At 30.2% G+C, this 23,900-nt stretch overlaps 1 protein-coding gene across 1 annotated transcript; it reads left to right on the forward strand.

Annotated features, from left to right (window-relative positions):
• Positions 1-1,443: 1,443 nt before the first annotated feature.
• LOC105142068 (protein LATERAL ORGAN BOUNDARIES-like) lies at positions 1,444-3,742 on the forward strand. Its single transcript, XM_011049519.1, has 2 exons — positions 1,444-1,722; positions 2,767-3,742. Exon 2 carries the CDS (start codon positions 2,772-2,774, stop codon positions 3,330-3,332), a length of 561 nt encoding a protein of 186 aa, XP_011047821.1. The 5' UTR covers positions 1,444-1,722; positions 2,767-2,771; the 3' UTR covers positions 3,333-3,742.
• Positions 3,743-23,900: the final 20,158 nt, after the last annotated feature.

The following is a 23,900-nucleotide window of genomic DNA, read 5'->3' on the forward strand; positions in this document are numbered from 1 at the left end:
CAAAAATAAGTTATGATACCATGCTGTTATATGATCAAATTCAATGCAGGAATGATATCTGGTTAGGAAAATCTCATAAAATTGAAGAAGAGCGAATTATCTAGCTGGTTTAACTTACTTGGATTGTTCCCAATTGACACAATAATTAAAGATTTTGAAATGAAAATGGATGGCAATTAGAAAAACTTTATATAGGTTCATCTCCCATTATTCTTATATATACACGCACACAGAATGCAAGGAGGAAAAAGAATGGTTAACACTCATTAATTAGGATTGCATGATTAGCATTTAGATGATCCTGAGGGAATTGACTAATCTAGTACAAGAGGAGACGCTTGTTTTAAATTATGAAATTCTATTTTTGGCATTCACCTAGCACTGGATAATTCATATTCAAGCAAGGCTCATGTGTGGTGGGGTATGCAAGTTCTTGATTGAGATATAAATATTATCTCAACTAAAAAATCTTGGACCGTTAGGTATAGTTCTAGAACTTATAAAAATTCATATTATCTTGTGATATCCATTAATTGTAATAAAAAAAGAACCATTTGATCAATAATACCATGATGACATATTAAAAAACAATCTTAATCTAAAAATTTAAATTATTAGATGAAATCTAAAAAATAAATTTATATTACTTGCTAAGATATTTCTTGTTAACTAAAAGGTTTACTTCTTGAAAATTCAATGATTTAATTAATATAACAATCATTTTTTTTATAGTCTCTTAAATAAACTTGATTTTATAATATGAAAGCGTGTTTGGAAATATAGTAGTTGTTGTTTTTTAAAGTGTTTTTCATTTCAAAACATATTAAAATAATATTTTTTGATTTTTAAAAAATTATTTTTAATATCAACACATTAAAATAATCTAAAACCATTAAAAATATATACTCTTTATGGTTCTTCTATATTATTAGCAAATTATAGGTAAATACTATAACAAGTTTCACATTATACATGATTAATTTCTTATAAATATGAGATGCATGTTTAAAAGGTCAAGTGTACATCTCTCAATATATTGATTAGGGTAACCAGATGAGATTTAACCTTGTGTAATTATACTCAATCCTGTACTTACTGTTTGTGGATCTGATATGAGAGAGAGAAATCAGAAGGTTCTTTCTCTTGCAAGGTAATTATAAAAGAAAGAAAATCTAAAGTAGCCACATTTAGGATGATCTATATATTCAACGATACACAAATTAATATTCTTTTCCATCTAATCACTAAACGAAGAACACAGCAAAAAGAGAGATCTACTTAATTTCTTAATGTTTTTAACTTGTCAATTGTTCTTCTTCTTTTTAATTTTTAATAAAAATACGTATTACAATTATAGTGCATGAGAAAGGGATATGTGATGGAATGAAAATGGGAGACATCCCCACATCCTTGATATTATTATTAGATGAAGGGTCATAGTCATTCTTTCATAGTGTACCTCTCATTTATTACCTTTGTCTTTTGCCTCAATTCCTTCTCCATTCACAAAATTCTCTTTGGTCTCCTCTCTAATTGCTACTGAATTTCTTACTCTCTCACACCCCCCACAACCCCAACTCCTTAGGGTTTCCTCTATGAGGAATCACCTGCAATAAATCTGTGTTGTTCCTCTCTTCATTAGCCAAGGCAACTTTATCTTAGGAGGGAACAAAGAGCATACATCTAGTTCTTGAGAGCTCTCCTCCAAGGGGGGAAAAAAAGGTACTTCTCTTTTAACTCACATAATCAAAGAAACCTAGCTAGATCACAAGAAGGTGAGCATTTGTAGCTTCTTTATCCCCTCACTATGCTAAGAGTTCTCTCCTGTTTTTGTTGTTTTTGACAAGCTAAAGGCTAAAAGATGCTAGAGTCCTTTGAGTTAATGCTTCTGATTTAGGCTTTGCTATGTTCATATGTACTATATATGAATATCCAATTATGATGAATTTACTATTCAGATCCCATGTTCAACAAATTTCACAAGGATATCATGACTCTAAAATTTGTCATGCAACTGAAATCATCCAAATTTAGACGGCAGACTGAATTATGTGTGAGTAATAAGAAAGAGAGATGATGACATGGAAAATAAAAGAGACAGGATCTCTAACAAATTTAAAAGCAGAAGCAGAAATTAAGCTTTTGTGGTTTTGAGTTCATATAGAAAATGAAAGTAAGAAGGAAAGCAGAATTAAATAGGGCCTGGAGGGGAAAGAAAAAGAGTGTGAGGTAGTTATGGTTACCAAAGAAAGGGAAATGACAGTTATTTATCAGATTTCAGTAGCTATGCAGGCATAGATCCAATATTTTGTTTTTTCTTTCCCTCTTTATGGGAGATAAGGGATTTGTGCGTGTGTTTGTGTCAGATGGAGAGAAAAGATGTGTGGGATGGGATGCACATAAAGAAATAAAAACAGCAGACATGGATTTGTGATTTTCTCACACTTGAGTTTGGCAGGAGAGAGCTTACGAAAAACAATTTAGGATGCTTCTACTCAAATCTCAAACCTAAGCAGAATTATCGTATTAAACCTTGTCCAGAAGTTCTTTGTGAATGAGGTAGTAAATAAGAGGGGGAAAGATAGAGAACAAAAAGAAAGGAGGAAGAAAAAATTTAAAAAGAGATGCAAATATATTATGCATGACATAACATTCTAGCAAGATGAATCTGAAAATTGGAGTGGAATAAAAAGATCAACGAACTTCAATTAAGTAAAGATCACAAAAAAATGCCTGATGGGGTTTGTGTATACTCTCCTTGTACAGAGAACATGGCTTCATCCAGCTCTTACAACTCTCCCTGTGCTGCCTGCAAGTTCTTGAGGAGAAAATGCATGCCAGGCTGTATCTTTGCACCTTACTTCCCACCAGAGGAGCCTCAAAAATTTGCCAATGTTCACAAGATCTTTGGAGCAAGCAATGTGACAAAGCTCCTCAATGAGCTTCTCCCTCACCAAAGAGAGGATGCAGTGAACTCTCTTGCCTATGAAGCCGAGGCAAGAGTAAGGGACCCGGTTTATGGCTGTGTTGGTGCTATCTCCTTTCTCCAGAGACAAGTTCAAAGGCTCCAAAAGGAACTCGATGCAGCCAATTCTGATCTAATTCGCTATGCCTGCAGTGAAATCTCAACTGCATTGCCTGCACCACCAGGGGCAAGCTCAATTCAATCAATGGCTCCTCGTCAAAGGCCAATTGAGTATAATCGAAGGATGGGCAATGAAGGGGGTAACTATCATGCTCCTCCTGGCATGCCATTTCCTTACACTCTTCCTTGGAATGATAACCTGTCAGGTGATAACAATGAAGGAGAAGGAGGAGGAAGCAACATGTGATCATTTCAGAGAGAGAAGCCCCATGTAGGGTTTATAGCTTCCCTGAGGGTGCATGGCCTAATCAAGGAACTCATCATCTTGGTATGGAATTATAAGGTTTCTAGCTAGCTAGCCTCACATGGGCTCTTTAGCTAGAACACTTAATTTAGTCTTTACATAGTAATTTAATTGGTCGGTGTGGTAATTATACGCATGGCCTGCTAAAACCGAGAAGTTAAGTAATCTGCTTGAGGTTTTAGCGTGGTATATATTTGGGGACCTAAATAAGGCTGTAGAGCATGGTGTGTGCGCGTGCGTGCAACCTTTGTTGAGTCATTGGTGCAACTCTAGGCATGTGCATGTGGAGTTGCTATTTCCCTGTCATTGTTTATGTTTGAGAATAAATGATATAAAACTTATTTAAGTTTAAAGAGGATTCTTTAGCCTAATTAGTCTACGGTTTAGTCCTCCTTTACACTAAATATTCTTACATCTCTTTCTGCGTTTTTCAGGTGGACCACTGAGTTACTTTTCCTGCTAATTTTATTCAACTAATTCTTAGCCATAGGTTTCTAAAAGACCCATATGTACACAAGATGTCCGAATTGATCCTCCGAGTCTCAAAACTATGTACACAGTAAGTTCTTCTTCAAGACCTTCGTTTAAGTGTTTTTGTTACTGTTTTCAAGGAAAAAAAAAACATAGAAAGAGTTGCACTATATAACTTGCAGAAGTTTCTCTCTTTAATTTTTTGATAAGCCACGGGAAAACAAGCTTCTATAATAAACCTCCAAGAGGCAAATAAGCTTCTTCTTCTGTGTTTTCTCCGTGAATATGTGTGAACTGTAATTTCTAGTGTAAATGTCTTTTCTTCTTGTTTCTATGGTTTTTCAAATATCTAGAACAGTAACAAAGGTTTTTTTTTTTTTTCATTTGGATCTATCATATAGTAGTCGTTTTCCCATGTAAGGGCCTTCAGCTTCTGCTTCCCCCGCCCCTTTACTGTTATCATGCCCTATATTTCCTAGACAAAACAGTAACCCTTATAAGCCAAAAAACCTGAGCAGTAACCTAGCAGCCTTTCTCTCTCCCACCTCCTTCCCTCTCTCTCTCTTTGATGATCGGGCGCTTAATTATGAAAGATGTAAGAAGAAATCGTCCTCATATGTCATCAGTAAACATGTCCTGAAGAACTGATGTATGTAAGAAAAACGGCCATATGTTGGAGGAAATTTATTGAAATCCCAGAAGGAACAGTGACGCTGAGAGAAAAAAATAAAACCCTAAATTAAGGCCGGATGAATCCAGAAAATTTTAGTTTTTATTAGTGTTTCAAATTGCACTGACGAAAGTCATTAACATGATCGGCAGCAGGTACTCTAATTATTTTCTCCAGGAAAAAAGAAATAACCAAGGTACAGGGCATGTCTCCATAAAGCTTGAAGCTAAAACAATGTTTCTTCATTTATTAATTTATCTCTCTTTATCTCACACAGATGCATACATACATGACATTTTCATTATTAGGATTACTTTTTTGAGTTTTCATTTTTAAATAATACAAACAAATATAAAAAAAATATTTGAAAACTATTACATCTAAAAAATATTTAAAATAAAAGAGCTTTATTTATGAGTTAGATCATTGAAAACAACGCAATCAATTACTATTTTTTCAGGGAAGTTACCCTTAAGATTTTATAATTTAGCTCATATGGTGATTATTCATTATAATTTAAAAAATTATTATTTATATCAAAAAATTTATACTTGTGATAACATTTAATATCATCATAAAAAACCATTTGATTATTTATAAAATTATAATTTTTTTGTTTAATGACTAAAGAGTCTTTATATTAAATATTATAAATTTTTCATTGAAAAGAAAAAAAAACCTTTTTCACCTCTCTTTTTCCTTTCAAGAATCATAGCTTAATCGTCATTTTTCCTATAACAACCAAACAAAAAATGAAGATCAATAATAGACTTCATTAAAAAATTAAGGGATTTTTTTTCTAATCCTTAGGAATAATCTTATAAGTTTTAAATCATTTTTATTCTTACTAAAATTTCAACAGAGTTTTTTCTAAAAAAGATTTAATCCTATATTTTTTGTAGCAATAAGTTTCATTATCTAATTAACAAATAATATTGATCCAATCATGGATCATTTCTCCACATAATAACATATATCTTCACAACATTCATCATTAATCAATTACAATGCATCTGTCAACACAAATCAAAGCATAACAAACATTAAAAATAACATACATAATCAATTTAGAACATTTAAACCTATTCAATAATGAGTTAAGAATTGCATACATAATGAAATTATGTTATTTGAATTACATACCATGACAAAAAAAATAATTTTTTACAATTCAAAAGAGCTTTAAAAAGTTATAATTACATACAATAACAGTACCTAATACTAGTAAGATAATATGGCAATATCTACTACTCATGACAAGTCTAAGATGGACCTGAAAACAAGTAATTAATCTTATGAATAACTAATTATCATCACAAGCATTAAAAGAAAATGGATAGCCTATCATCATGAAATTCTTCAATTTATCACTTTTATTTTTTTAAGAATAATCATTTAATTCAATTTTTTTTTCATAACCTCTCATTCTACTCAAACATTTTCTATATCATCAGCCCATTTTTATCTATCCTTTACGAATACTAATAAATCCAATAATTTTCATTATGAAACACCAATTATTCTAACTTTGTTTTTAGTTATCAAACAATCTGGTCATTTCCTAACAAAATATTAATAACTTTGGATCCCTTTTTGGTCACCAATCAATCTAGCAATTTCTTTATGGTATGCCAATAACTTTGGCTTCAATTTTAATCTCCAATCAATTCAGGAATTTCCTTACAGAATGTTAATAATTTCATCTCTCTTTTTTGTTCACCAATCAATCCATCCAATAATTAATGCCATTCTTTTATCAATCGTTTCCACGTTATTTCTATTATTCAAACTCAAATCATACACTTCAAGGAATAACAAATATGAAATACTAAAACTTAAATATATGGTAAGATGTCGAGCACCAAGTTGGAGCCTATGAACATGAAGCTACACTACCTTGTTGTCGTTGTCTTGCAACCTTCCTTGCATTAATAGGGTCACATTATCAAACTTAAAAATTCATCGTAAGAATTATATTTCAGTTTTCATCCTACTTTCAAATCAATAATAAAGAAATCCATGTAATTAATACACACTTCAATAATAAATGTATAAATTCATACATATAAATTCAGTTAGGTATTATTTCTTCCTTTATTTCTTTATGTAAAAGTCATCCTACATGATCAAAATATCATTTAAAATCATCTATTAACACAAGTTTTGATACAATTTAATCCCCTCCCCTTTAAATCCCCAATTAACTAACCAAAACTTCTAAGGAATACTTCCTGGGGTTTCCATTTGATTTCTTGTAGTTTTTCTTAATTTTAACACTTCAACACTTCATATAGACATAATTCATCGTAATTATCATAATAATTAGGTTAAAAAAACTTAAATTTCCTTTTTCTTCACCTAAGCTAAAATCTAACCTAAAAAGGGAAGCATGGTTTTGTTCCAAAAATCTTCACAATTCTCACATTACACAATAGTTTTTCATGCCCGTGAACACAATTCTAAGCAAAAAACATCATTTTATTTAACATAACATCTTAAACCCAACATTCCATAATGTAAATATAACATAACAAACTCTAAAACATATCAAAGCTTCAATAAACTCTCAACTAAGGTTTCTTACCTTTTAATGATAACTAATCAATGCAAAAATAGAAAAGAAATTCCAAGTTTCTTCTCCTCCCTTCACTTCCTCTTCTATCCTTCAAAACTCTAACTATAAATCTTAGGATTTCTTCTTCTAATCCACTAAAAAGTACTTAGTCTCCTTAATCTATGTCATTCATTATTCTCTTTTCCAAATTTGGTGGAACAAAATAAAAAATCCTCTCCCTCTCTCTCATGGAAAAACCATTGACCATACTCCCTTAAAAGGCCATACTCACAAAACACACACACACACAGACTTTATCTCTTTTTCAACTATGTTTAATCGAAATACATTATCATCTTATTTTAAAATATCAGACCTAAGTTCATTAATCATAAACTTTCTTCCCAATTATTACCATTATTTCAATTTTAAATGTTAAATTTTCTTTTCTTCATCGAGTTTAATTTTTTATAATAATTTTACCAACAATATAAAATTTTACATAAGGTTTACATTGTCTTTCATTTGATTAAGTGAAGAGTTAATTTTGGTCATTTTGTATTTAATATATATATGAGTAATTTATTCTTTTCATCATATTTAAAAACTTTTGTTTACCGAGGATGTAAATACTAATTTTTCAAACTATAACAAGTAATTGCAATATTAACTAAACTATAATATAATTTCTTTTTTTTTTCAAAATATAAAGGAATAACGTAACCACTTAAAATATATGGGTTACGTTGTTTTCAACCATGTAATGTCAAAAATAAAAAATAAAAAAAATAAGATACCTAACACTTTATGTTGTTTAAAAGAACATAACCTAAAAAACATTTATGAAGGTTGCACTAGGAATATACAAATATTGTTGTGAAGGTTGTGTTATTCTTAATAGCATAGCCTTCACAAAATTATTTTTATATTTTTGATAGGTTACAATGTTAAAATAATGTGACCTCCAAAGCTATAAATTGTTATGTTTGTTGTGAATAATGAAATCTATAATGATAACCTATTAATTATACTTGATGTAAAGATATCAAAGGCTCTAGTCCTGTCAAATGTTAAAAGATTAGAGAATAAAATGGTTAGAATGCTATTATTATTGTTTGTCAGTTAAGAGAATCAATTAGTGTTTTTTTATTGTAAATAAAAGAGAGAATAGATTACGTGAATAATCTTCCTACTACAGCATATATAAACAGATGTCAGATAAGGGAAGTTTAATTAATTAATACAAGAATCAATAATGAAGTTTTTCTTCTTCTTCTCTATTTAATAGAATCATTATATGCTTTTCTTCATCTCTCTATTCCTTTTCTATGTAAATCTTACTATTTTTGCATGGTATCAGAGCTATTGCATTCTTGATCTTGTGACCTTTAACTTCTGGATTCTAGCTTCATTCTCATCTTATTCATGAAATTCTTGTGTATTCGTTAATGTGTCTATCATCTGTTTGATATATTGTATAACTGATTCTCTTCTTTAATACTTCAATTTTCTATTACTTCAACCGATTGTCACAATCTTTAATTCTCTTCTTTTACTTCTTGTATTCTAAAATGGTGATAAGTTCTAAACTTTAGATTGTTCAATCTTCTATTAGTTCTTTGCTTCCTACAATTTCTACTGTTATGACAGTCAAGCTTGATGATACAAATTATCTCATATTATATTTTCAGATAAAAATTGTTCTTGAGAGTCATGGAATTTTAGGATTTTTTGATAGTTCAAAAAAAATATCTAAGTTGATTTGATGCAGATTCTGATATTGAGGGTGTTGAAACTGATGATCATTAGGTTTGGAAAATGCATGATCGAGCATTGATGCAGCTACTTATTGTCACTCTTTCTTCTACTGTGATTTCCTATGTCATTGGATGCATCAGTTCGCATGATATGTAGATTCAATTGAATGATTGATTTTCTACAGTTACTAAAGCATAAATATTTCAGATGAATAATGAGTTTCAAACTATCAAGAAAGGTTTAGAACCTATGTCTCAATACCTGTAAAGGATCAAAGATGCACATAATCATCTTTCTGCTGCAGATGTTTATTTTAAAGATGACAATATTATGATATTGGCTCTCAATGATCTGCCTTCTGACTATAACATATTTAAGTGTATGGTTTGAGGAAGAGACAATGTGTTATCTCTTAAAGATCTTAAGTCTTAGCTGCTTGCTGAAAAAGTTATTATTGAGCAAACTCATTCAACATCTCCATTTATCTCTACAATGATGGCTTAAAATCAGGTGTCTCAAGGCAAGACTCTTATTCTTGATGAAGGTAATTCTTATTCTTATCCTTTTAGCTCAAAATCAGCTCTATCTTCTCAATTTTCCTCTAGCTTCAATAGAGGTTTTAATAGCTATCATAATTATTTTAATGGTGACAATATGATATTCACCTATAGTGGTTAATTTGGCAACTACGACTCTTAGTTTAAGGCTCGTGATAAAGGTCATAGTCATTACCAATCTGATCCACGACCTTATCAAATTTAGCCAAGCTCTTGTCTTGGCACTGACATTCCTACTTGTTAAATTTGTAGTAAAAAAAGTCATATAACTACTAATTATTATCAATGTCACAATCAATCTTTACTCCTACATCTTCAGTCGAATGTTAAATTTATTAGAAATTTAGGCATTTTACTATTCAATGTTATTATATAGGCAACTTCTCTTATCAAGGTAGACCTCCTTCTACCAATCTCAGTGCTATGCATGTCACCTTTCCTTTTTTTCCACCTCATGAACAATTTTGGGTGGCTGATACTGGAGCAACAGCTCATATGAGCTCTGATTTGGATTAACTTAATTTGGTTACTCTTTACTCTAGATCTGATGCTATTACCACTGTAAGAGGTTCAGGTTTGAGCATTTTTAGTATTGGCTCTTTTGTTTTGACTATTCCACAGTGATCATTACAATTACAACAAGTTTTACATGTGCCTAAGTTATCTCAACATTTGCTGTCAGTTTATAGGCTGTGTAAAGATAAAAATTATATATTTATTTTTTATGTTTTTGGTTTTTGGATTCAAGATAAGATCACAGGAAATGTCCTTCTCAAGGTTCTATATAATGCTGGTTTATATCTTATTCCTTTCTCCATTTCTTCTATTCCACAACTATATTTTCAACATGCATATGCTTTTCATAGTAATCAATTTTGCTATCTTGCTCAACAGGTTAAAACAAGTCTCTAGCACAAGTGTTTTGGTCATCCCTCTATCAAAATCACATCCACTCTTTTAAATCAATCTCAGATTCCTTTTACTTCAAACACTTCTAAATCAATTTGTACCACTTGTTTAGAGGATAAAATTACAAAACTTTCTTTTTCATATCCAGCAATTAAATCTGTTCAACCTTTAGAGGTAATACATAGTGATGTTTGGGGTCCTTCTCCCACTACATTTGTTGAGGAATTTTGATATTATATTAGTTTCATTGATGAATATACACGGTTTACTTGGATTTTTCTTATGATCAATAAAGTAGAGATTTATTTTATTTTTATCTATTTCCATACATTCTTAGTTACTTAATTTTCTGCTACTCTTCGGGTCTTTCAAAGTGATGGGGGTGGTGATTATTATAGTGTCAAATTCAAACATTATCTTCTTATTAAGGGAATTGGCCATCAATTGTCTTATTCATATACCCCTAAACAAAATGGTCTTGCTAAGACAAAACAAAAATATATTTTGAAAACAACAATTACTTTATTATAAACATCCAATCAGCCTTCTAAATTCTGGTTTCATGCTTGTGCTACTTCTATTTATTTCATTAATAGATTGCCTTGTCAAATTCTCCAACTTAAATCTTTTTTTTTTCTTGTTATATGGTTCTTCACCAATCATCAATCATTTCAAAATCTTTGGTTGTGCTTGTTTCCCTTTGTTAAAGCCTTACAATACTCATAAACTTCAGCCAAAAACTTCCACTTGTATTTTTCTAGGGTATGTAAGTCAATATAAGGGGTATATTTATTTTTCTCTTCAAATCAATTGGTTTTTTATGACTTGACATGTCATCTTTGATGAATCTATATTTCTTTACACTTCAGTGTATGTGCTTGCAATCTATGCTTCTCCCTCTCCTTCTTTACCATCTATTTCACTTCATAACACTGTTTTACCTATTGTTTCTTCCTCTTCGTTTCCTTCTCATGCTCCTGCAACTTTGTATCCAATGTCTCCTAGTGTGACCTCTCAACCTCAATCAGTTTTGAACTCCACTACACACTTTCCTCTCTGTGTGGATCCTGATTTCCAACCTAAACATCTATGTATAGTTTTTACCTCTTTCTCCTATAAATCTTCATCCCATGACTACCAAGTCTAAGAATGGTATTTCTAAAAAAAAAGGTATATTCTACCACTATATAGTCTATTGATCTCTCTCAGGTTGAACCTCGTTCCTTCAAGGCTGCTTCTACAATTATTGAATGGCAATTAGCTATGCATGAGAACATTGAGGCCCTTCATGCCCAAGGTAATTGGGAATTCGTTTCTTTACCACCTGTTAAGAATCTTATAGGTTATAAGTGGGTTTAGCCCTTGCAACTCAGTTTAATTAGTCTTTAACGCAGTTTGATGTTAAGAATATGTTTTTGCATGGAATTCTTCATAAAGAGGTTTATATAACTCAACCCTAGGGCTTTGTTTGCAGGCTGAGGAAGTCTTTGTATGGTCTCAAACAAGCTCCTCGTGCCTAGAATGAGAGATTTATTAGTTTTTTTTTTTTATCAAGTTTGGGGTTTCAAGCCTCTCTTGCTGATCCTTCTTTATTTGTTCAACACTCTTCTCTTCGCACTATTGTCTCGCTCCTCTATGTCGATGATATCATTCTTACTGGTAGCCATTCTTCTCTATTTCTATTAGTTATTATTGCCTTGTCTCAGGAATTTAATATAAAGGTTTTGGTCCAATTGAATCATTTTTTAAGGCTGCAGATTTCTTATCTGTCTTATGGTTTATTTGTGTCTCAAACCAGGTATATCAAAGAATCACTTGACAAGGTTGACCTACAAAATTCAAAACCATGTGTTATTCCTTGTCTTCCTTATCATCACGTATCCAGGATGCTGGAAAACCTTATTCTCATCCGCTGCAATACAGGAGCATTGTAGGAGCCTTGTAGTATCTTACATTCACAAGGCTTGATATTGCCTTTTTAGTTAATCAAACTTGTCGATTCATGCATAATCTAATGGACTCTCATGTTATAGTAATCAAGAGAATCTTGCGATATCTCAAAGGTACTTTTTATTTTGGCCTTCGTTTTCAGCCTAGACTTCTTTATCTACAGGCTTATAGTGATGCTGATTGGGCCGGTGATCCTAACGACTAATGGTTTGTCTCTGGTTCATTTTGTTTACTTTGGTTCAAGTTCTATTTTTTAGGCTTCTAAGAAATAACATATTATTTCTCGATCTTTTTCTGAGACTGAATACCAGGCTCTCGCAATCACTATTACAGAACTTGCCTGAATTTGCCAACTACTTTGTGACCTTCATATCCCTTTATATATTTCTCCTTTAACTCATTGTGATAATATCTATGTTATCTCCCTTGCTTCCAATCTAGTGTTCCATTTAAGAATAAAGCATCTCTAGATTGATTATCATTTTGTTAAAGAAAGTGTTATCAAAGGTGATTTGCTAGTCCAGCATGTCTCTTCCGCCGATTAGTTTGCTAATATCCTCTCTAAAGGTCTTTCCATTTCTTTGTTTAAGCACCACTACTCTAATCTCATGTTTGGCTCCTCCAAACCCGTGATTAAGGGAGAATGTAAAAATATCAAAGGCTCTGGTCCTGCCAAATGTCAAAAGATTAGAGAACAAAATAGTTAGAATGCTGTTAGTATTGTTTGTTAGTTAAGAGAATAAGTTAGTATTGTTCTAGTGCAAATAAAAAAGAAAATAGATAACGTGACTAATCTTTCAACTATAACATATATAAATAGATGTTAGATAGTGGAAGTTTAATCAATTAATAAAAGAATCATTACTAAAGTTTTCCTTTTTCTTCTTCTCTATTTAACAGAATCACTCTCTGCTTTTCTTCATCTCTTTATTCCTTTTTTGTGTAAATCTTATTGTCTTTACACTTGATCCCTATATATTTTTTATATTGTATTAATTTATAGGGGTGTTCATAGATATAGTTGGGTCGGGTTTAGATCATAATTGTATTCAATCCAAGTTGTATTTTAAACTTGACCCATTCATTTTTAAATTTTTTTAAGTGAGTGAGTTGGATATATTAACTTAGGCTAATTTTTTTTGATATTACAAATATACATGAGTGAAATTTATATTGCTAATTTTTATAAATTGAATTGAATTATAACTAAGATTTAGGCTTAATAAATCAGCCCAAAACATATTAAATATTATAACAAACAAGTTAAGCTTAGTTCATTAATTGACTAAAATAAAAGAGTCATTTGATAAAAAAAATAGAGTATATAACAACAAATTAAATTTATAGATCTAATTAGATATACAAGTTGAATCGGGTTAATTAAATTCCAAAAATCTTAAATTTTCACATAACTTGTAATATCTATTTAATAGAGTTTTTTTATATCTATATGTGTTATACTCATTTTAAGACTTTAATGAGTTGAGTCTAGTGTAATAAAACAAATATAACATATAGATGACTGAATCTTACTCTCTCTTTTTTACACTCTTATTAAATTATATATTTAGACGTGTTAAATAGAAAAACTATTAGTTTTACGGTGGACGAGTGAAAGATGACTGAATTTCCTTATTTTCTTCGACTGATAAATTCTTTTCAGTCCATTCTCTCTCTCTTTCTCTCTCATACATTCATGTATGGTTTTAACGTAGCAGTACAAAGTTTCACCAGTAAACACGTCCATTCCTTCTGTTTTTCACTTCACTTTTGTCAGTCTCTATCTCTCTCTCTCACAACCTGATGGGTTCTATATGCTTACTTTTGCTGTTACAAGCACGGATAAACACTGTAACACTCATAATAATCAGGAAAAAGTAAAAGAAAAATAAGTTTCATTGTGTGACGGAGGATTTGAGTCACCTCTTCGGTCCAATTCATCGCCTCCACAGCCACCTTTCTCGAGATCACCAAAACGTTACCTCTATCTTCCTTGGAATTTTCGGTGAGCAAAATCTAATCTCCGACCCCTCCCGATTTCTTCACCATAATGATACATCACAGAATACCAAGTAAATAATACGGAATGTACACACAAAGACAAAAGTTAGTAATAAAAGGGGTGTGAAATGTGAATTGTACTGGGGGATCAGAGGGGAAGTCAGAAAGGAAGGAAATTAGGAAAGTAAGGCTTTTCCTGCCTCAATTTGGGTTTTTAATATGCGAAAAGAACAATGCAGCATTTTGTGACTCAGAATGCATCAAACCCATCATCAGTCCAGCTTTCTCTGATACATGTGCAGGGGAAGCAAAAACTTCGAAGGCGTGAGAAAGAAGCAAATAGCTGGTGAAAAATGGCAGGTTTTAGATAGGACAACCTGCCCTAAGAGGAAGGGGGCCAGGGTCCTTCCTTGTGTGCGCGTGTGTCTGTATTAATCTCCCCATCATTATAGGGTTTTGGAAGAAACCAACTCCGACCGTTTCACGTTGGATGTCCTTCACGTTATATCACTTTCCCGTACATAACACACTTCACCGTTATAAATTCAATTATTTCGTCCGTTAGTGTCACGGAACTCAAAATAAAATATTAATATTGTACTCTAATTATAGGTAATTTAGTAAATGTTTGGAAATATAGAATAAATTCTATTTTAAAAAAATTTTTACTTATAATAATTTTTAATTTTTTTTAATTTTTTTTAATGTAATAGTATCAAAAATAATTTTTAAAAAATAAAAAAACTTAATTTTGATATATTACTAAATAAAAAACACTTTAAACTACCACCATACCACAATCTCAAACAAGTTCTTAGAGAGCTTTGTTTTTGTTATAGGATTTTTTTTAAATTGTTTTTCAAATTAAATTTATGCATTAAAAAACATCAATGTAAAAACTATATTTTTATCTATATAAAAATCATCAATGAATTTACTGATGAAAACATGTTATCGAGGATTTCAGATTGACTTAAATCTCAATTGATAAATCAACAAAATATTCGCATTGGTGATAAAAATAAATGTCGATCATTATCAGTTTGCTTATCCATAGGTAAATATTACATATCATTTGTTCAATTCAAACTTATTTAATCAACTAATTATTATTTGTATAAAAATTCAATGTTACGTCAAAATATGAACTACATAAATCAAATTAACGACAAGTAATTGATACCTAACTATTATCCATCATTTATTAAATTCAAACTTATTCAATTTAAGTTCATACCATTTAATTGTTATCAATTTCATTAAAAAATAAATTTCCCTAAAATTTCAAACTCAGTAATAAAATTCATAAAATGTGATTAATACTCATTAAATAACTCATCATTTCTTCTAGTATAACACAGCTAAGTTATAAAATCAAATTTGATTTCATCAAATTACAAAAAAAAAATTCTTAAATCACAAACAAACTGTGACATATAAATCAAACTTAAATATAACAAAATTATAAATATTATAAATATACAAGCAAACTATAGATACTATAAAAAAATCAATAAATTAATGTAAAATATAAATGGATAGGTTTAATTATTTGGTGTAGAAAATATTTAGAAAATTTTCAACTAAGATAATGATGGTGACACTATTAAATGTTAGGATGATTGAATTTGAGGCCTATATTTGCAGCAAATTAACGGAAGGGTTTTTTTTTTTCCCTACTAAAGAAGAAGAAAGGGTAATAAGGTTGTTGTCAGTTATAACACTTTTATATTTACCTATGAAATTTTTTATAAAAAAAAGTGACAGGATAGTTCTCTGAGTAATTACATTAGTAAATAATGTTGTGTTATTTTATTGATGGAATCATTAATAAATATTTTTTAGTTTTATTTTGTTGATAATTCTATCATTATTATCAAAGTAAAAATTTTCATTGGTAATTTCATTGAAATTTGCCAACAGATATTTTTTATCACTATTATCACTAAAAATACTTGACAAAATAATTTTTTCACTAATTCTATTGCTATTTGATAATTATTTTATAGTTTTTAACTATCACGTCAATCTATGAAGGTTAAATAGTCTAGAGAATATTATGCTAACTGTTTTTCCAAGTTATTATCTTATTGCTTAGTATTAGTTTCTAATCACTTGCTAATGGCGGTCTCTATATCATGCTTGACATAATAAATTTTGGATACATTAAATAAGTTATCTCATGGAGGTACATACCACACATACATATATAAAAAGAGATAAGTTTGAACCCGGCAAATGCCTCATTCATATGACTTGAGCTAATTTACTTAAGGTTTATTTGACATATGGAGTGCAATTGAAATTATATTTTATTTTAATTATAATTTAAAAAATATTTATTGAGCTTAGTTAACTATAACATGTCGGCCAAGACGATTGGATAAACATGGCATGAACAAAGTTAAGTTTACTCGATTAATTAGCTATCACTAATCATGAGAGGGTAATAAGCATATTCAATTAAGCCAATCTTGTTGTCATGAAAACACATTCATTATTGGAAAGGTGTGCTATTAATCATCCACACTTCCTCTTGCAAGATTTTCTCTACGGGTATTGAAGTCACTTCCCAAGTGACCCCTACGGGCCATTTCAAGGGAGACTTCAAAAAACAATTTCAACAAAAATGTCTTGCCAACGAAATTTGGCCGACTTGTAGAGATTACGGTCATTTCATTTTATTTTATTTTTTTTACACTTTCATGTATTTTATTTTTGGTTGCAAGTTTTTACAGAAGCAAAATAATGAGTGAAAAAACAAACAACGAGGAACAAAAAATAATCATGAGAATTTGGGCCCTCTCTCCAAGCAACTAAGAGATAAGAATATAAAGATAAAAAAATAAAAAATAAAAAGATTCTTAGAAATAAAAATATAAATAGGACTTACGCCGAACGATAAGTGGGCAAGAAATTTGTTTACAAATTCAATTTAAAAAATCAAATTGGAAAAGTGGAAGGGAAATGAAGGAAAAAAAAAAGGAGAAAAAAAAAGAAGCAAAAAACTATAAGTTTCTCTTCTTTCCCTTTCCCGTTCCCATCTTTTCATCATACAACCTCCATCTATATTGATCTTGAAGAGGGCTCATTTCTTTCCACATGGATGGAACCTAGCTCTCTCTCTGTCTCCCTCTCTCTAAACCAAAGACTCCTCTAACATACTTTTCTCTTCACCTAAAACTCATTATCAATTTTTTACTATAGTCCTAGACACAAAAATAGAATGGAATATTGCAAATATAATTTTATCGTCACTAAAAAAAAATTAAACATGCAACTGAGGGTAAAAATATATTTTTTATGAGATATATTTATCATTGTAAAATTAATCAGGTAAAAAAAATGATCCAAACATATTTTTTTATATATAATATAATGATTATTTTGCCCTTAAAAACATAAAAAATCTTTGGATGAGGGGCTTCTCCATCTTTTCCTTTTTAAAACAACAAAATGACGGGATTAACCTTGTAATTTGAAAAAAATAGGCTATTTGTGAGGGTATTTTAATCCTTTTCAACTAGTTTAGTTGTTATATTTAGGTTCTATCAAGAACGGCTTAATAATTTTAAGTTTTTAAATATTATTAAAAAACGTTATACACGCGTGCAAAACATGTATTAGCGTATCATGGCCTCAGCACCATTCAAGTGACTCGTAAAGAATCATGTCATGGCCAAAGTCTTGATTTCCCTGCGGCGTTAAGAGCGATGGGTCATTCCTTTTCTGGCGGTGTGGCATGTGCTTGGGGAGAAGATATGCTTGAGCTACGGTAGATGTTTTTTCTTTCTTCTCTCTTTTCTTTCACATTTCCTCAAAAACTGCACTTAAACTTCCAAAAAAACAATTATATCCTCCGATTTGTAATCTTATCAATTTTTGTTCTCCTTCTTTTAATTACTATATATTTGGCTTTTGATACTTTTTTTAAGTTTAGATTTTTTTTTAATTTCATCCCCAAGCATTTTATTCAATTTTATTTTATTTGTTTTTATCTTATTTGGCCCTTTTACTTTTAATTGTTCTATTTATGTGCTTTATATTTTTCTTGATTGTTATTTTTTAACAATTTCATCCCTTTTAATTTTATTATATTTTTTAATTCATTTTTGGACTTTATTTTTTTAACAACTATATTCTTATCCTCTTATATTTGTTTTTAATTTATTTCTCAACATTTAATTTGATTTTATTTTTTTTTATCTAGTTTTGGTTCTTATTCTTTCAATAAGTTTTTCATTTATCCTCTTCTTAGTTTTTTTTTGTTTTTCAATTGAGGCCATAATTATTTTCTTTCATTTTTTATATCATGATTGGTCTGCATTGTTTTGGTTTTAATTTTTTTTTACTGTTGAATATTTTACTTTGTTATTTTTTCATGGCAATCCTTTATTGAAAAAAAAAATTTCTTTCAAATTCATCATTTCACATTTGGTTATTAAGCCCTTAACTTTATTATTTTTTTCATTTTCCTTCTTAACGAATTATCACTATCTCATATCTTGAGTAATATGTTAGTTAAGTTAATCATGATTACCTCATATACTTTTCCCTTTGTTTTCTTTTAAATTGATTATTTTAACAATTTCATACTTTGTCTTTAAATTATTGGCCTTTGAGTTATGTGATGTTTTTACTCCTTTTTTTTTTGTGTGTTTGGTTATCCTAAGTGCGAGTTAATAAAGTTAACTGGATTAGTTTGCATTTTCTTACTCAATTTTTTTATTTAACTTCAGTCTTTTTGCTAGAATTTTCTTTTGAAAGTCTATTTTTTTATCTTAATTTCATATCGCAAGTGATGGGTTAGTCGAGTTAACTCAGGTTGACACAGTTTTTTCTCTTATTTTTTATGATTTTTTTAATTTTATTATTTTACATTAAATTATTTTCCCTTAAGTTTTCTCATTTTTTCGCTTCTCTTTTTGTTTTGTTATTTCTAGAGCGGATGGTTTAAGCTAACCCAAGTCACCTTGCATTTTCGTTTACAATATTTTTTTATTTAACTTAAACCTTTTTTGTTAGGCCCTTCTTTTGTAGGTCTAATATTTTTTTTATCTCGATCTTATGTCGTATGTAGCGGGTTAGTCGAGTTAACCCAGGTTAATTCATATAATTTTCTCTCTATTTTTTATGACCTTTTTTTTCAATTTCATCATTTTGCATTAAATTATTTGCCCTTTGAGTTTTGTTATTTTTTCACTTTTCTTATTGTTTGTTTATTTTGAAAGCAGGTTAATAAAGTTAACATGAATTGACTCAAAGTTTTTTTAACATTTTTTTTATTGAACTTTGGATTTTTTTTACTAGGTCATCCTTTTGAAATTCTTTTTTTTTTTCGATCTCATATCTCAAGTTGTTGGTTCGTCAAGTTATCACGAGCTAACTAGGGTTTTCTTTTTTAGTGTTGTATCTTTTGAAGTTTTTTTTTTCATCTTTGTCATTAGGTTATTAAGCCTCAAACTTTACAAATTTTTTTCATTTTTCATTTTTCAGTCTCATATCCCAATCTGCATTTTATTTTATTTAACCCGAGTTATCTCAGATTATCATTGCTTGAATATCTTTTTTAGTATTGAAAAAATTTATCTGCAGTATAGCATGGACCATCTTTCTAGTCGAGCTGTAAACAACAATCCTAACAACACCATCATGTAACCAAACCATAACAAAACCTTAGATTTTACAACACCTACACCCATATAAAGCAACCTTCAAACTTCCTACGAAAAGGTAAAAAGAAAAAATAAAAAAGAATATAGTTTAAAATGAAAGTAAGGAAGAGGCCCAAAAATTCCCTCCATTGGTTAGTAGTGTGAACCATTGCTTGCAATTGAAGGAATGAATTCGAACAACTTCCTCTACTATGTTTGGCTGCTTTAGTGTCAACGCATGAGGTGCACACACTGTCGATCACACACACAAACACACCAGTCCATGGTCAACACATGTCAAGTCAAACTTTCAGCAAATTCCAAGGATAAAAATGTTTTTTTCCTACCCATTTTATTGCCATAATATAATTTTTATATCTTTCATAAGAATATTTGAAGTGTTTGGATCCATACCATTGTTTGACAACCTTTGAAGCATGAAGCTGCAATGATTTATTTTACGAATAAAATAAAGTTGGTATCAATACAATGAAATTGGAAGGACTGAAATAACTTTGATTTATCCGAGATATAATAGTTAGATCTTGGGGTAGAAATCTTGTATGTGAGCATGTGTGATTACTTGTTTAAACTTGTGTTAAAAAAAGGTTTTCTAGGAAGTAGCTTTATTTTGATAAATAGGCAGGTTTATTTTCATATATGAAAACAGGATTCGTTTTTTTCATTTTCCTTGAGCGTTTACATGTTTATATAGAGTAATAACGGATGAAGACAATTGATATGTTTGCGTATTGTTTTCCTTTTGTGAATGATTTTCTATATTTTTTCCCTATCAAGTGGCTATCAAATTTTGAGGACATGGTTCATCTGATTTTTTATTTTGTCTATATTTTTATCATTGTAAATCATAATGCTCCTCAATCGCAGTCTAAGATCCAGTCATCTGTATTGCAGACTTCTAAAAGTGACTCCTCAAAGTTCAAGAGTGGTTCTTCACTTAAAAATGGAGCACTTTGCTCACTATCGTGCTTAGTTGTCCCATTCAATTGCATTTAACTTGAAGCTAAGGCTGTCATGTAACTTGAATAACCTCACCGCCAAAGGCGAAAGCCTCTTTTTTTGTTTTTGGTTATAATCCTTAAGTCATTCAAATTTCCCCTAATCCACTAATATGCAATGTGAGTTATCACATAACAAAACATTGTCAAACTAACCTAGGATTTTGAAAACTTTCAATTCAACCCTCAAAATTTAAACCTTCTAATATAAATCCCCCCCCCCTCTCTCTAAGTAACATTATATTCTCTTTAAACCTTCTAATAAAACCTTAGCGCTTTCTAAATTTACTTCTTTGTTTTTAACTTGTTCTTTTTTTGCATCCCACCCCATCCCCTTTTACGAAATCCTAATTCTCTTCCAAAATCATTTCATTTTGGAGTCATGCAATAATTTGCTAGGTTAGTTGACCTTGCCAGTTAGAACACCCCCAGGGAAAGCCACTACAATTATTGTTTTTTTCGTTGTGGAGGAAGGTACGTAGAAATGATTAAGTTTTGAAACCAAAGAAATTTTTTCTTTCTTTCTCAAGATAACGTTCAACAAACCTAAGGAGCAAACATTAATGAATCGGATATCAAAATAAAATAAAGAAAAGGAAAGAATTCTAAGTTCATTTAAAATTCTCAACTAATTAATCATGTTACCCATGTTTGGATAAATTGTGTGCTACCTTTAGCCCCACAAACGCATCTTGTCCTTGATCTAATGGGGCATGGTTTTGGGGTTTCTGCATGTAATGTAAGAAAAGAATGATCTGAGTCCAAGACTTTAAGACCCACAATTAAGCTTACTTAAGGGGGATTAAGCAATAAATTGTTCCCCAGATGCATGTTTATCCCCCCATAAGCAGTGCGGCCACCTACCGGCCACATGAACAAGAACAATAACAAGAAAAAGGTCTTAGGTGCCTAATACAAACATAGATATATTCCTTTTACCACATGCACTGAAATTGAGTATTTCTTTGTCAACTCGTAATGATGATGGCCATGATGGATCGCCATCGGCGTCCCTGATTAAAGAAATGCGCTTTTCCTGAGATTTATTCTATGTTTGACAATGGTTAATGAAGAGGCTGATACCATGTTCATATGCCAAGATATTGTAGTACAGATTTAGATTTGATGAAGAGAATAAGAATATCTTGAAGTTGTTCCCAGGCATTATCATGTAGGCATGACTTCTCTAAATTAGCTTTGAAGGATGCGAAGAATGAAATACTCTCTAATCATATGCGCAGAAAGTGTCCCATAAAGGAATATATATGGCCAGATTCTGACCTGTTGAAAATGACAATCTCACATAAAGTTGCACTGTTGTTAAAACGGCTATTACAAATAAATGAAAAAGCCATATATGGTCCTTTATGGCCTTCAAAGGACACCCCAGCGAAGGTTCTAACTTTTAAATTCTAATCATGAGAGAGGTGACTGTGAGTGCTGTTGAAAAATTATTTATCGAATTTTCTTTTATTTTCAGATTAATAATTTTGATTAAGAGATGGTTTCTTGATTGGTATTTTATAAACTTCCACCGCATCTCGATCCAGACATGAAGAATGTACACCATTAACTTCATGAGTTTTACGAAAACAATGGACCATTTAAAAAACAAAAGAAAAATAATTTCAACCTAGCAAGTGATTGGTCGTCTAGTTTAAAAAACAAAAGAAAAAAAAGAATCAGATGATGTACTACTAAGAAAAAAAAAAAAGAGCTTAAGTTTGGGCTTCTATGCCCAAACGCCTGTGAGCTTTTTCCTTAAGGATATTAAGCATGGACCTAGCTCATCACTTGGTGGCTTTTTTTTATTTTTTGAAAAATAATTTAATTAATTTCAACCCTTTCTCTTTGATTTTTTTTTGTTTTTATTTCATCTATCTTTAAAAAAAAAGCAATTTTTTAAGATTATTTTGTATTTTTTATAATGTCTCAAAGAGATTATTATAATTTATGTTTATTTATTTATATATTTATGATATAAATAAAATATCTTTGCCTAATATATTTATAAAATAAAAATAATATGTTCTTTGTAAAAAATAAAATCACATAAACTAAAAAAATCTAGGTTAAATAATTGCATATGCTGTTATCTTTTTCTTTTAGGAATAAGATTAGCTTTCTATTTAAGTGTTCAATTAGCATTAACAACTCTTTTATTGATTCATATATAATTAGTACTTAAAAATATATTTTTATCAAGGTTTTATATCATTATTTTGTACTTGAAGTATCAATAACTCCTTAACTAAAGCATGTTTTATAATAACAAGTCTGATACCATAAAATACCTTTAATTTATAATAAATATTCATCCTAAATGCATGCCTACCACATAAATAAAAAAATTGATTAATGAGTTGAAGTATTAAAATTGAAAGGACAAAGAGAGGGTAAAACTTAAAAAAGAGATGATGATTTAGTCCAAACTAGAACACTATTCGGTAATTAGATCATAACTGGAGTTGTAGAATTTTGATTTAGGTCTGATTTATATGGATAAAAAGCTAAGACAGGCTTAAAACTTTCATAGGAAGACAAGACTCAATTTTGCTTTTTGAAAGTTCTAATCTTAGCAACAATGTAGAAGTTCGAAGATGTCCTACAATCCAGATATTGTTCAGTGTTTAGCCTATATCTCGAGTTTTAGAAGTTCAAATGATCTCAATTTTCTTTTTCTAGAAAGATGAGATAATTTCTTAAAACTTTCATAAGAAAGGTTAGTTCAAATTCTGACATTATCAATGATGTTTTATTTAGATAAGAAAATAAGGATTGTCACAAATTCAAGAGTTGGTCACTCACTCAATAGTTAGTCAACAAATCAATAATTTGTTATTTTGGCCTATAAAAAGAGACATTTGCCATGCATTTAAGCATCTTGGTTTCCAAATCAAGATCATGCTCTTGCTTTCTCTCTTTGTATTTTTTGTAATGTTTATGCTTTGCTTTCATTAATATTAAG

This window comes from Populus euphratica, unplaced genomic scaffold (genome assembly GCF_000495115.2).
Source record: "Populus euphratica unplaced genomic scaffold, PopEup_1.0 scaffold222.1, whole genome shotgun sequence".
Classification (NCBI taxonomy): domain Eukaryota; kingdom Viridiplantae; phylum Streptophyta; class Magnoliopsida; order Malpighiales; family Salicaceae; genus Populus; species Populus euphratica.

What these genes read in the sequence shown, in the direction of transcription:
- LOC105142068 (XM_011049519.1), top strand. Translation starts at nt 2,772, where the DNA reads ATGGCTTCATCCAGCTCTTACAACTCTCCCTGTGCTGCCTGCAAGTTC.